Here is a 12,404-nt window from a genome sequence, read left to right as displayed (position 1 = left end):
CCAGAAGTAGACACCTACCCTGACTGGTGTTTGAGTGCAAATGATTTAAAATGAGCTGCTCCCGAGAAGCCTGCTAAAGGGTGGGAGAATGGGAAGCTTCCATGGAAGTGTGTGATGTCAGGCCAAGTCCCTGAGGGTAGAGTCAGCCTCCTCCCATGGGGACACTCCAGAGTATTAGTTAAATCTGGGAGTAAAGGAGTAGGGCTTTTCTCATCCTGGAGTCCATCAGTCACTTGTCAGGAACCACCCTGGAGGGAAGGAAGCAATAAGCTGGCTCTGAGTGCTTTCTGGAGAGGTGCATCCAACACCTGCAGGAAAGTTGCAGGCACCTATTCCTATCTAATAAAGATGGAATATGCAAATTGACCGTAATTCCACAACAAAGATGGTGGAGCCCACAGCCAATAAGGAGGTTCCCTTATTGATGTGACATGATGGAAGGCGGAAGGCAGTTCTGGCAGGAGCTAAGGTGGAAAGGTGGCTCCAGGCAGGAGCGAAGGCTGTGCTGGCAGCCAGAGGAAGGAAGGCCTATTCTTGCATGAATCTTCTTGCATCGGGCCTCTAGTGGTAAAATAAAAACCCAAAGGGGGCACAGAAATGCTAAAAAGAGATCCATAAAGGATTTGAATAAAGGGCCAGTAGCATCCACTATCATATACTACCTTTACAGTAAGATCTATATTTTCATAAAACGTAAAAGCGAGGGAGTGTGAGAGCAAGAACAAGTATGCTGCTGGTAAAGCAAAACTGGACATGGATGCTCACACAAGGCTTGCACATGTGTAAGTGTCTTCAGTAATAGATGGCCTTCCCCTACCAGATAGTCCCCACCTGCCCATTAGAAAATAAGAATTACATGGCCCTTTTTAGAAATTAGGGCCCTTCTCTCTCTTTTTGTCCATGTCCAGCCAGGGCCATGATTTTAATCTGAAGTGGTAGAGGGTGAGATCTTGAGAAATCAGGGGAACTCTCAAATCCTTTGCTGATCCTAGGTGGAACCACATTACTTGCCATCAATTTACCCTTCAAACTACAAAGAAGCTGGAGCACTGGGCTTCAAACTCGATAGAACTCTTAATTGAGGAGCACAATCCCAGAATCCGTTTGTTCTGTTTGACTTGTTTGATTTTAGGACAAACTTGTTTAAAACATTTTTAAAATGAATTAGCTGAGGTTCCTACCTCAGCACAGCCCACCATTCTGGGTGTCAATGACGATCTCACAACCTTCTGCTACAAATGCATGCTGTCTTGACCTGAGGGCTGGACTGGATGGGCAACTCAGGTGTCCCCTTTGTGTGGTCTACAGTCCATGTCTGAAACCCAGATGCTTCGTTTCTTCATCTGCAAAATCGATGCAGGAACTGCTGTTTACCTTTCAGAGCTGATATGAAGATGAACCCTATGATCACACACTTGAAAGAATCTTGTGACTATAACGTTTTATCTCAAGGTCACTTGTCAGGACACAGAGACACCGGACCAGTGAGTGACCTTGGGATTAAAAAGGAGGAGGTGGTAACTTCAAGATCTGAATCTGCGAATGTTGGAAGCACTTGTTCAGGAGGACGTGTGTGGCTTTGGGAACAAAACATCCAGGTAATAAGGAACAGTAAGCTGTGGCGATGTGGCCTTGGAGACAGAACAGCAGGGTAGGAACTGGGGTACAAATTTGGAAGTCATCAACTGGGGAGCACCAGGTAAACTCACGACTAGGGAGTGCACATCTTTGAAAAGTTCACCTCCCTTTTCATTTCTGTGACCATATTCCTTACACCGATGCCAAATGTCTTCTTTTTAGATTATCCAAATGCAAAACTTCATTAAGAGAAATGACCGTTACTACAGAATGCTATGTGGTTGGAATAGGGAGTCCTTATTCACTTGTATCCATAATCTTTTCAAAATACTGTGCAGATTTTCATACGCAACTGCTTTCACTGACTAAGCCACACACAGAAAGGTGGAAGAAGAATTCTGGAGTGGAAAGCACATGAGCTTTTAAAAACCATGTAAATTACACATGCAGTCTCTCTCCTCAAATAATCTAAACTATTTCTTTAGTTACCTATTGGTTTGATTGACTAAATATACATCTATGCAACTTAAGGATAGAACAGATGAGATTTAAAAATGGTTAGTATTGCCCTAGCCGGTTTGGCTCAGTGGATAGAGCATCAGCTTGCAGACTGAAGGGTCCCAGGTTGGATTCCGGTCAAGGGCATGTACCTTGGTTGTGGGCACATCCCCAGTAGGGGGTGTGCAGGAGGCAGCTGATCGATGTTTCTCTCTCATCGATATTTCTAACCCTCTATCCCTCTTTGTAAAAAAAAATCAATAAAATATATATTTTTAAAAATGGTCACTATTTATGGCAATGCTTGAAAGTCACAATTTTATATATTCTTGCATGAAGCGATTTACATGAGTGTTTTTAATGACCTTAGAACCACTTTATCTGGCCAAAAACAGCAATATCACACAGTCAAAGCTGACTTTTAAAGACATTTACTCTGCTTAAAGCACGGCTGGACTGCACCCAGGAGTCAGGCTGCTTCAGTTGGTTTGTTTCCTCATCTCAAGAACATTAATGATTTTCTCTACCTTTGAGAGGTCTCACATGCCTGTTCTTTGTTGGTTTTCTTTCAAAAATGCTGTACCACCTGCCTCTGAACTCCTGAAAGCTTTGGAGTTAGTTTGTAAGTATTCCTGATTTAAATAGGATAAATTCCACTAAGGCATACAAAGGTCACATACTAGTTTTCTGGTTGAGGTATAGTATTAAACAGTAACGTTCCTTATTTTAATAATTACAACTTAACTAGAAGTCAATCTACTTTTTATTTCAATTAAGACAATGACTAATTGTTAGTAGTTTACAATTTAAAAATTGTGTAGAGGGAGGAAAGTCCTGAATGCACCATTTTAATAAAATGTTACTGATTTTGTTGATTATGTGTTAAATACTAGTAAGTGTCAATTCCTTTGGCTTTGCTTCACTAAATTTTCCTTTTATACAATCATGGATAACTTTAAGCAGTTTTGCAGTTTTAAATCTACCTCTAAAGATATATTGTCATTTCCGATGTGGTTGACAATATAAACTCCATGCAAAATTTATATTTAAAGCAATTATGTTTGTATAAAAGACATTAAATTATACAGTAACTTAAGATGTAATTCATAAAAAAATAAAAATCTGGAAACACTGTTTAAAAAGGAATAAGTTAGAAATAAATTTTCATCTACTTTACCACTAAGGACTTCATTTTACAGATGAGGGTCCAAGGCTGTTACATGACCTGCCCAAGATGTGTACACACCTACATGTCTACAACCTGGACCCTGTTATATTCTGCTTACTGCTTAGTCCTCATAAAGACTCATTGGGAGGTCTGGGTCAAAACAGTCAGTAACCATTGGCTGAATTTGCAATTTATTTAGAAATAGAACCCAGGTCTTTCTTTAATCTTCACCCAAGGACATGCTTTTATTGGTTTGAGAGAGAGAGAGAGAGGAAAGGAGAAGAAGGGAAAGAAGAAAGAAAGGAGAGAAGAGAAGGAGGGAGGGAAAAGAGATAGGGAGAAAGAGAAAGAAAGATACCTCAATGTGAAAATGAAATATTGATTTGTTGCCTCTGGGGATTGAACATGCAACCTAGGCATGTGCCCTGACTGGGAATCGAACCCACCACCTTTCGGTGTATGGGGATGCTCCAACCTGCTGACCCACATGGACTAGAGAAGAACCCAGGTCTTTTGACACTACATGCATTTTTCTTTTCAGCACACACCTGGAAACACTTAAAATGGCCTTCTCTCCAATATGTTTTATTGGAGAACAGTATGTGATAAACTGTGTGGAAAAACTTGAAAAATGCAAGCATGTGAAATCTAAGACAGCATTATTTCCGTTGTGGTTTAAGTTCATAAAACTCCCACTTCTGTTTCCATAGGTCCATAAATCTAAGAAAGGACCAATTTACAAGAATGGCAATTTTAAAGACAACCATTTTAATTTATTGAATAATCTGTCTAGGAAAAGGAAAATATATCCTACAGCTTTTGGATTTGAATAACAAAACTTTTGTTTTTAATAGTAGTTAAGGAAATAGAATTATTTACTATATACTAATTGTTCAGCATGAAAAAATTATTTGAAGGTTTTTAATCTAGATTTTCATATATTAAAAATACCATAAAATGGAAGATTTCAATCAATAATATCTTAGAATACTTCCTATAATATGAAATCTATACTGTAAATTGCTTTAGATCCTTTTTATTGAGCAGGGTAATGAACTAAGAATGAAGTTGTCATCAACACCAGTGTTCATATCACAAGAAATAAAAAGTTCAAATAGGTTCTTAACAATAAAGACTCATAAAAACACTGATTAGGGCATCCAAATTTGGCCCTATTAAAAATATTCATGATGAAATAGTGTTACAAAATCTTACAGTGGTGCAATAAAAAGGTTAAGTGAGAAATTTTTTTTAAATAATTTAAACATATTACAATTTACATTATAACCACTGCGCAAGAATAACATAGAAATTACTTTATTAAATTGTCATGCTGTGTACTGTAATAATACCTGGAGAGTAACCTCACATGGATGAGTGCTCAAAATCATTTGGACCAATTTTTTAAAGCAGCTTTAAAGTAATTGACTCTCAAATCAAGATATTAAATGCCAGCTCCTAACTGGCAATAATGCTTATGGCTAAGATAGAAATGAGATTCTTTACAGAAACGCTGACACAGCCCTAACTGTAGGCATTTGCGCGGCTGTAATTATTTTTTCAAATCTTACGCAGCAAAGCTTCAGGTACCGAGGTCTGCAGAATGTGTAAACAGTAAGGTAGTCCTAGAGCTTTTACAAAACCACAAACCTGTGATACCTTTACACTCATCTTTGATTGCTGCTACCAAATGACTAAATCATGAAAAATGTATTGATTAGCTCTTCAGTAGGTAAAGGAGGTAAAGGGTGGGTAACATTATAATATCAACGTATCTTAATCCATTCGATTTGCAAGGGCTACACATTTTAAGCTGACAGTGTAAAAACCTCTAAAAGGTTTTTTTCAAAACAGCCTTCTGCCTTCTTTAGCGTTTTGACCACTAATCATAAACAATGAAGAATAATTAAGAAAAATCTCCAGAACTAAGCTATAAAATAAGTTCACATGAGGAGTCAGTTTCCCGTGTGGAAGGCATTTAAAACTGAACCAGGTAACAATCTCAGAATAGTCCAAAGGAACACAATTTATCCCAGGTGGTGAGTGGCTGGAATAGAAGACTTAAATGTCTAACCCTAATTCTCATTTTTAAAAATGCCTGAGATAATGATACTTCAAAAGAGGAGTTAATTTTAAAGCCCAGGCAACTGTAAATTGTAACCATGAAATGATGTTTTCTCTCTTTTGAACAGACATCTAGTCAACAGATGACTATTGGTCCTACACTGGGAAATACTGATTTGATATTTATTGATCAAAATAGTACAAGAGAAATTGTGATTTTTGAATGAAAAACAGTCATGAGTTGCCTATCATGTCTTGTACAGAACTGTCAATAAATAAATGTTATAAATATCACACTAAACAAATATAAAAATTATTAATTTGTTAAGGTAAGCAAAAATATCCTTAAGTTTATGGGGGATGATACTATGTAATGAGAGCCAACTTAGAATTCTAACACCTGCTTGATAAGTATTCTGATTTTATAGGCTTCTCAAAATTATCTAACTCGCATTACTTTTAATTTCTATTTTACTTTATAAACTCATAATTATATCATAGAAAAATAAGTAGAAATGTATAACGAACTTATTTTAAAAATTGTAGCTAGATTTTATCTTAAAGTCAACCTAATCATCCATTTAAATTTAATCTTTTCATAATCCGCATTTTACTTAAAGGTAAAAACCACACTTACTATGAGTTATAAATTATGCAAATCTGTAAAAAGTTGTCATTGGAGAAGTCTACTCTGGACTATGTCATGAAATAACATTCAATTTATTATTATATTAATTTCAAATGATAATATTCTCTTCACTATATGGCAGAAAAGAAAAAATGCATTGTTAATCTTTTTATACAGATATGTTGCTGAATAAAAATTTCTAAGAAAATAATACATTCAGGATTGATATTTAAATTTTGCAGGTGCCTAGAAATCCTATTAATTAAGTAGAGCAACCTCTCTAGTAAAACACTAGATACAGGCCAGGAAAATCTGGCAAACAGGTAACATACACACATGTGTCATAGACTACCTGGAATATTTATCAATTCAGTTTATTGTCTTCTCAAAAATTTGAAATATCACAAAAATAAGTAAAAATATTATAGTATTTGTAACAGTGTTATGGGGTAAGTAGCTTATGTGGGTCCAACTCCCAAAAAAGCTGCATTCAGATGAAACAGGCAATTTTCTTAAAATTAAATTTCAACATCCCCAAATGAATCCACTACTCAATAAAAATATTTAGCATCTTTAAAAAGTACATTCTTCAGGCTGGCAGTGGGGATAGAAAAGTAAAACCCAATTCCAACCATAACCCCGTCTCACCCCTGCTCTTCTTTCCCTACAAGGACAGATCTACTAAGGGCATCTTAGAAAATTGAAAAACCTAGTTTTAAAATCATGAACACATTTATTGCTGTTGGAACTTAGCAAAGAAGTTCAATATCAGCTGAATAGGGCACTATAAGGCATCGGAAGGACCAAAACTATAAGCCATCGGAAGGACCAAAGTATGACTTGTCCTTTTTGAATCTTGCTGGGGTGGGGCCCATGGCGGGACTAGGATGTGTGAATGCAGACCTACCCTGCCCAGCACCTCCGTTTTCCTTTCAGATCCCAGGCCCTGATGTTGTAAGGCTGGAAACAGCTCTAAGAAAGTGGGCAATGTAAACAGCCCTTTATTGTCCAGAAGGACAGCCATGTAAGTCATGTGTGCTTATCACACAGCTGCAGCTTACCATGATAAAGTGCTCCCAGAGCAAAAACATTACAACCCGAGCACAATCCAAAATGGATTAGAATTTGACATAAGCTTCCTTAAAAACTAATCAATCAGTCCATGCTGCAATAGTAGAGTCCAGCTCCTAAGGAGGGAATGCAATACCTTCAAGATGTAGTTCCTATTCCTTATGGACTATGGACGTGTGGGAAAAAAATCTAATATTTTGCAATACGGTATCGGATAGGTGAACTTTTTCCTAACACACGCTGAAATAGATCTTCTTGTCTTGAAGAGTCTAACACAGTTCATGGCTACCAAATGCAAAATTAAATGAATGAGCTAAGCTATTCCTGAAGATATTCTGAAGACCCTATCTAAGTACCTGCTCTCCCCAGGCTTTTAGAATTTTATTTACGTATACCATACAGACACTGCTCTAGTACATCGCCTTTTATTGGACTCCAGAGTAAACATTTTAAAAAGCAGGGGACACTAAAGACTAACGTGACATATATGTTGCTTGCATAAGGCCTGGCTGAAATGTAACATTTATTTTAACATGCAGTGTTGCCTATAGACCGTATGTGCCGGTTCATTCAGGGACACGCTGGAGCATCGCAGCATTTCTTCTTGATGCCACTGAAGACTTCCTTAGTTAACGCTGAGCAGGTGGAGCTAACTCCGGTGTAACAAGAGTGGACCGGCCCTTCCTTGCAGCACCTCTGCCTTTCTAAGACCTTTTGGAGTCTCTTCCAGCCTCAAAACTTGCCAAGTATCTCTGCCTCTACAATAGCATACATTTCATAAAGAAACTTTCCTAAGTTAGTTGATCTTTCCCGGTAAAGGGAAATAATAGAAGGAGATAGAGGAGAAGGAAGGAAGGAGAGGGAAGAAAGGGAGGGAGGAAGGAAGGGACGAAGGAAGGAAGGAAGGAAGGAAGGAAGGAAGGAAGGAAGGAAGGAAGGAAGGAAGGAAGGAAAGAAGGAAGGAGGGAAGGAAGGAGGGAGGGAGGAAGGGAGGGATCTTCATTCTCTAAGGTTCTTTCACCTTGCTTTCACAGCCTGGAGCAGCCTGTCTTCGGTATCAGTGCCAGAGAAACCAGGCATCTGGAGAAAACCCTCTAACAGCACCCTGTCAAGACCAGGGCCAGGAAAGCAGGAGGGATCCAGCACAGACGCAGACCCAGCCAAGTAGTCCCCTTCTGCAATTTCACTTTAAAAGTTGTCTTCCTGAGGGTCTTATTTGGGGATCTCCCTTAAGTGTAATTAACTAGCAATACACACAGCACAGGGGTATATTTCAGAAGGAGGAAGCAGGACGCCCAGGAGGGAGGGGGGCATAGCAAGGAGCAATGAGATGCAATGCCCACAGTCGCCTTAGCCTCGCTGGAGACCCCTGACCCACCTTCTAATTCCCTTCCTGGGCCCGGGCCGCCCGGTCTCAGCAGGAAATGTCTTGGGGACACACATACATACATAGGGATGCCAGAGGGCTCTGCGCGGAGTTGGGTGTGCAAGTTACATCCCGCGTCCCCTCCAGCACCGGCACCTGATGAAGAAACCCAGTCTGCCCCTACCCGAATCTGTCTTTTAGCCGAGTTTCCCCCCAGAAAGGTGTCGCTCACCGGCCGTGCGAAGGGGGATGCAGAGGCAGCGGTTTGGGAGAAGTGTCTGCGGGCATCCGGGCAAACACCACGTGAAACAGAAAAGCCGCCAAGCCCCTCACTCTGGGCTGGAAGCAGGTTCTCCAGCTCATCCTCACCCCTTTCCTCTACCCCCAGCCCATCCTCACCCCGTCCCTCCACTCCCAGCCCCTCGGAGCCGCTTCTCCATAAGCCTCTCGCTCCTCTCGCGCCCTCTTCCCGGCCACTTTCCTAACACTTGGCCCCCCTCCGAGCCCCTGCCCCCGCGGCGCCCCTCACCTGCCGCGCCCCCTCTGCTGCAACCCCGACCCTCCCCTCCAACTCCCGCAGGCACCCGACTCCCTCCCCTGAGCGCCCTCCCAGCCCGGGTCCGAGGTGCCCAAGGCTCCGCTTCCCCGGGGCGGCTTTCCCGGCTTTCCCGCCGAAACGCGTCCCTCCGGGGCGGCTCACCAGCTGCAGCAGGCCGGGGACCACGACGAGGGGCAGCGGCCGCAGGCGCATGGTGCCGGCTGGGCTCTCAGGAGCTGCGCGCCCGGGCCGCCCGCTGGCGCATCTCCACTTCGGGGACCAGACTGAGGCGCCGGGCCCCGCGCGCTCCCCGCCCGGGTCCGAGCGCAGCAGCGCCCCGCGGGCGGGCCGGGGGGCGGGCGGAGGGGGGCGGCGCTCCAGGCGGCCCGCGCGCCCCTCCTTCCAGGGGGTCCGGGTCTGGGCGAGCCCCCGAGGCGTCCGCGGGCTGGAGGCGGCGTTCCGGGCGCCTGGGTGCCGGTTCCCGCCTGAGGCTGCTCAGGGATCCGGTCTCCCCGTGCGGGTGCCGATGCTGGTGCCGGTGCGGGTCCGAGCAGAGCGGGTCCGGCAGGTGCGGGTCCGGCGGGCTCGGTGCCTCCTCCGCCCGCGCCCAGCGGAGGGCCGGGCTGGCGGCTGGCGCCCCGCTGCTGACCCGCTCGCCTCTGCCGGGAGGTGAGCGCGGGACGTCTCCGGGCGTGGATGCGGGACAGAGCCTCCGGGAGGGCACCTGCGGAGTTCTGGGGGGAGGAGGAGGGTGGGAGGGCGAAGGCTGAGTCCTAGGTGCGGGAAGAGGTGGGGGGCTGCGAACTGGAGAGGCTGGGGCTGGGAGACGGGGCTGGGAGATGGGACACCCGAGAGCGCCCGCCCCTAGACAGCCGCGGCTGGGAGAGCCGAGCGAGCGTGCGAAGTGGTTGTGGCGGCTGGAAGGATGTGGGAAGTGGAAGTGGAGCCAGGAGGGACCTGGAGGTGGGGTAGCGGCGGGACTGGAGCCAGGTGTGGCGTCCTGGCTCACTGGGGTCAAGGGATTGTAGAGACAGCTGGGTGTCCCCGAGACCCACGGAGCTGCGCTGGAGGAGGAGACGAGAGGAGACCCCGGTGCACCTCCCTCTGTGGAGGGGCGGGGAGTCTGGGAGAGGGGAGTGTTGAGGCTGCAAACCTGCTGCTGGCGAGCCTGTCCCCTTGTTAATAACTCTCCTCTGAAGAGATCCTTAACCTTTAACTGTCTCTGTGCCGGACACTCGAGTGGGAAAGTGAGAAGGCAGTGCGGCTCGCAGACTCCCACAGGTTCGCGGTGGGCGAGGATGTAGACACCACCCACCAGCCCCGTTATTGGACAGATGGGAAAGCCAAGGTCCGGAGAGGGAGTCACTTCTCCAAGGGCCAGGAGTCCCCAGGCAGCTGCTTGGATAGAATAAGCAAAGCAAAGCTATTTCTACATCCAGAGTCACAAAGCTTTCACAGGAGAAAAGCATGTCTAGGAAAGGGAGTGAGTGGAATTGCGATTGGTTTTCGGCCTTTAAAAAATAAGACACAACAAAAAGTGAAGTTTTGGGTTGGAATTTCAGGGGGAAAAAGAAAGCTGCCTTCTCTTCCTTTTACTATTACTCACCCCAACATAGAAATGAGAGAGGACTTTGTAAGTAGGCAAGGGTCAGGTTTGAAGTAGAGCTGCCTGGCAATCCAGGGCCAAGTATCCCTCCTAAGCCCTTGCAAAGCCCCCGTGAGGGGCTCTAGGACTCTATGCAAAGGACACACCAGCTCTGTTCCTCCTCTGCTTAGCCTCAGACTCCTGTTCTTTGCCATAGACTCTTAAACACGAACAAAATCACTATTTGCATATCTACATCTTTTACACCTCCTATCCTTCTCCTCACCTGCACAAAAATTATCTCTTTACCAATGTTTAGATCCCACTTCCAGAAAGTTGTTATATCCTAGAAGCACAAATAAAATAATTTCAAAAATTGGGAGAGCTCACTAGAGGTTGATCTTCTTGTCCCATTTCAGGTCCCTGGAGAGGGCTGTATTTTATTTACAGACAATCTTTGGGAAACAGAGGACTTGATGTGGAAGGGTTTGGAAGACTGAGAGGATCCCGTTTTGAAGAGGAAGCAGGGCAAATGGCTTTGCAAAGCGCAATACTTCATTTGGGCTCAATGTCCTCTACACCTGAGCCTCAGCTGGCTCATCTATGAGACCAAAGGGTATGGTCCTTCTTGATGTAACAGGCTTCAATTCTGTTATCACCAACTCTGAATGAGAAGTGTATGACTCACACCATTGAAATAAATAAGCTATAGAATGACTGGAACACTTCACTGTGTATGTGTGTTTTTAAAATTCATATTTCTTAGACCATTTTCTGAACTTTGGGGAAGCTTACACATAAATTTTAAAGTGGAACCTAAACTTGGATGCATATATTAGTAATACTAAGTGTGCTCACAAAGGAATGTACTGAAGGATGCTGAATTTCAAGCTAAAAGCTAAGGGACACAAGAGAGCTTGCCTGTTCAAAGAGAAGAACCAAGGATGCCATCAACTCAAGTCTGGTAATACTGTGTTTATTTATAAGGTGACTACAGATAATTTATTGTATTCCCTAAATTTTGGTGTTGATATTATGGGAACATGAAAGGAAGGGAAGAAGGGAAAGAGAAAGGAAGCAGGGGGAAGCATAGATTGAAGCAGGAAATATACAGCAGACATGTGAGGGGAAATGGAGAAAGCTACTGCAGGTGGGAGGAACAACATAAGCAAAGACACAGGGGAGGGACCTTGTATGACATAATTGAGAGGTGGACACTAAGCGGACCAAACTGGCTGGAGAAAATGTGATAAGAAAAAAGTGAGAAGAAAGGTAGGTTATGGGCTAGCATGCAGAAATCTGGGATTGTCAAGCTAAACATGTTAACTTGATAGGCAGGAAATAAGGAGACCTAAACCTTTTTTGGAGTGGAAAAGTCATACAGCAAGTGGCACAAAGAAATATGCAGTGGTATCTGAAGGATGGTATTGAGGAGGAGGCTGCATGAGGAGACAGTCATGATAGTTGGAAAGAAAGGAATGGAGAGAGACGTGGGTGCAAAAACTATTATATAGGAACAGCGAATTGGGATATTTTAAATCATTCCTGAAATATTAGATTTTTTTAACCATTAGAACTGGTTATGCATATATGCATCGCCCATGGACCCAGACAGTAGTGTGGTGAAGGCCTGGGATGGGTGGAGAGGGCAAAAGGGGAAGATGGGGGACATCTTGTAATACTATCTATCAAAAAATGAAAGTTTCAAAAAATAAAAAATTATAAAATAATAATAAAAAGATAGCATCATCACTTTCTCACTTAAAGGCAATTAACAATCAGAAAATCAGAGTTTTGCCTTTTAATTTTGCAAAGGTGGTTTTTGCAGTGGGAGGCGAGTGAAAATGGTCTTTTATACAGACAAGTAGCAGAAAGGGAACCTACCAAATTTCATGCCATAGGATCTCA

General features: G+C 43.6%; 1 protein-coding gene across 1 annotated transcript in view; it reads right to left on the bottom strand.

Annotated features, from left to right (window-relative positions):
- NXPH2 (neurexophilin 2) overlaps window positions 1–9,212 on the bottom strand; it is a 103,544-nt gene extending 94,332 nt beyond the window's left edge. The window contains exon 1 of the mRNA XM_036420677.2: window positions 9,074–9,212. Coding sequence (XP_036276570.1) covers window positions 9,074–9,124 — 51 coding nt within the window. The 5' untranslated portion in view covers window positions 9,125–9,212. The remainder of the gene's footprint in view (window positions 1–9,073) is intronic.
- Between the last annotated feature and the right edge of the window lie 3,192 nt (window positions 9,213–12,404).

Source organism: Pipistrellus kuhlii, unplaced genomic scaffold (assembly GCF_014108245.1).
Source record: "Pipistrellus kuhlii isolate mPipKuh1 unplaced genomic scaffold, mPipKuh1.p scaffold_m20_p_7, whole genome shotgun sequence".
NCBI lineage: Eukaryota > Metazoa > Chordata > Mammalia > Chiroptera > Vespertilionidae > Pipistrellus > Pipistrellus kuhlii.
Note: the sequence above shows the minus strand (reverse complement) of the source record. Positions and strands in the feature narration are given on the sequence as shown.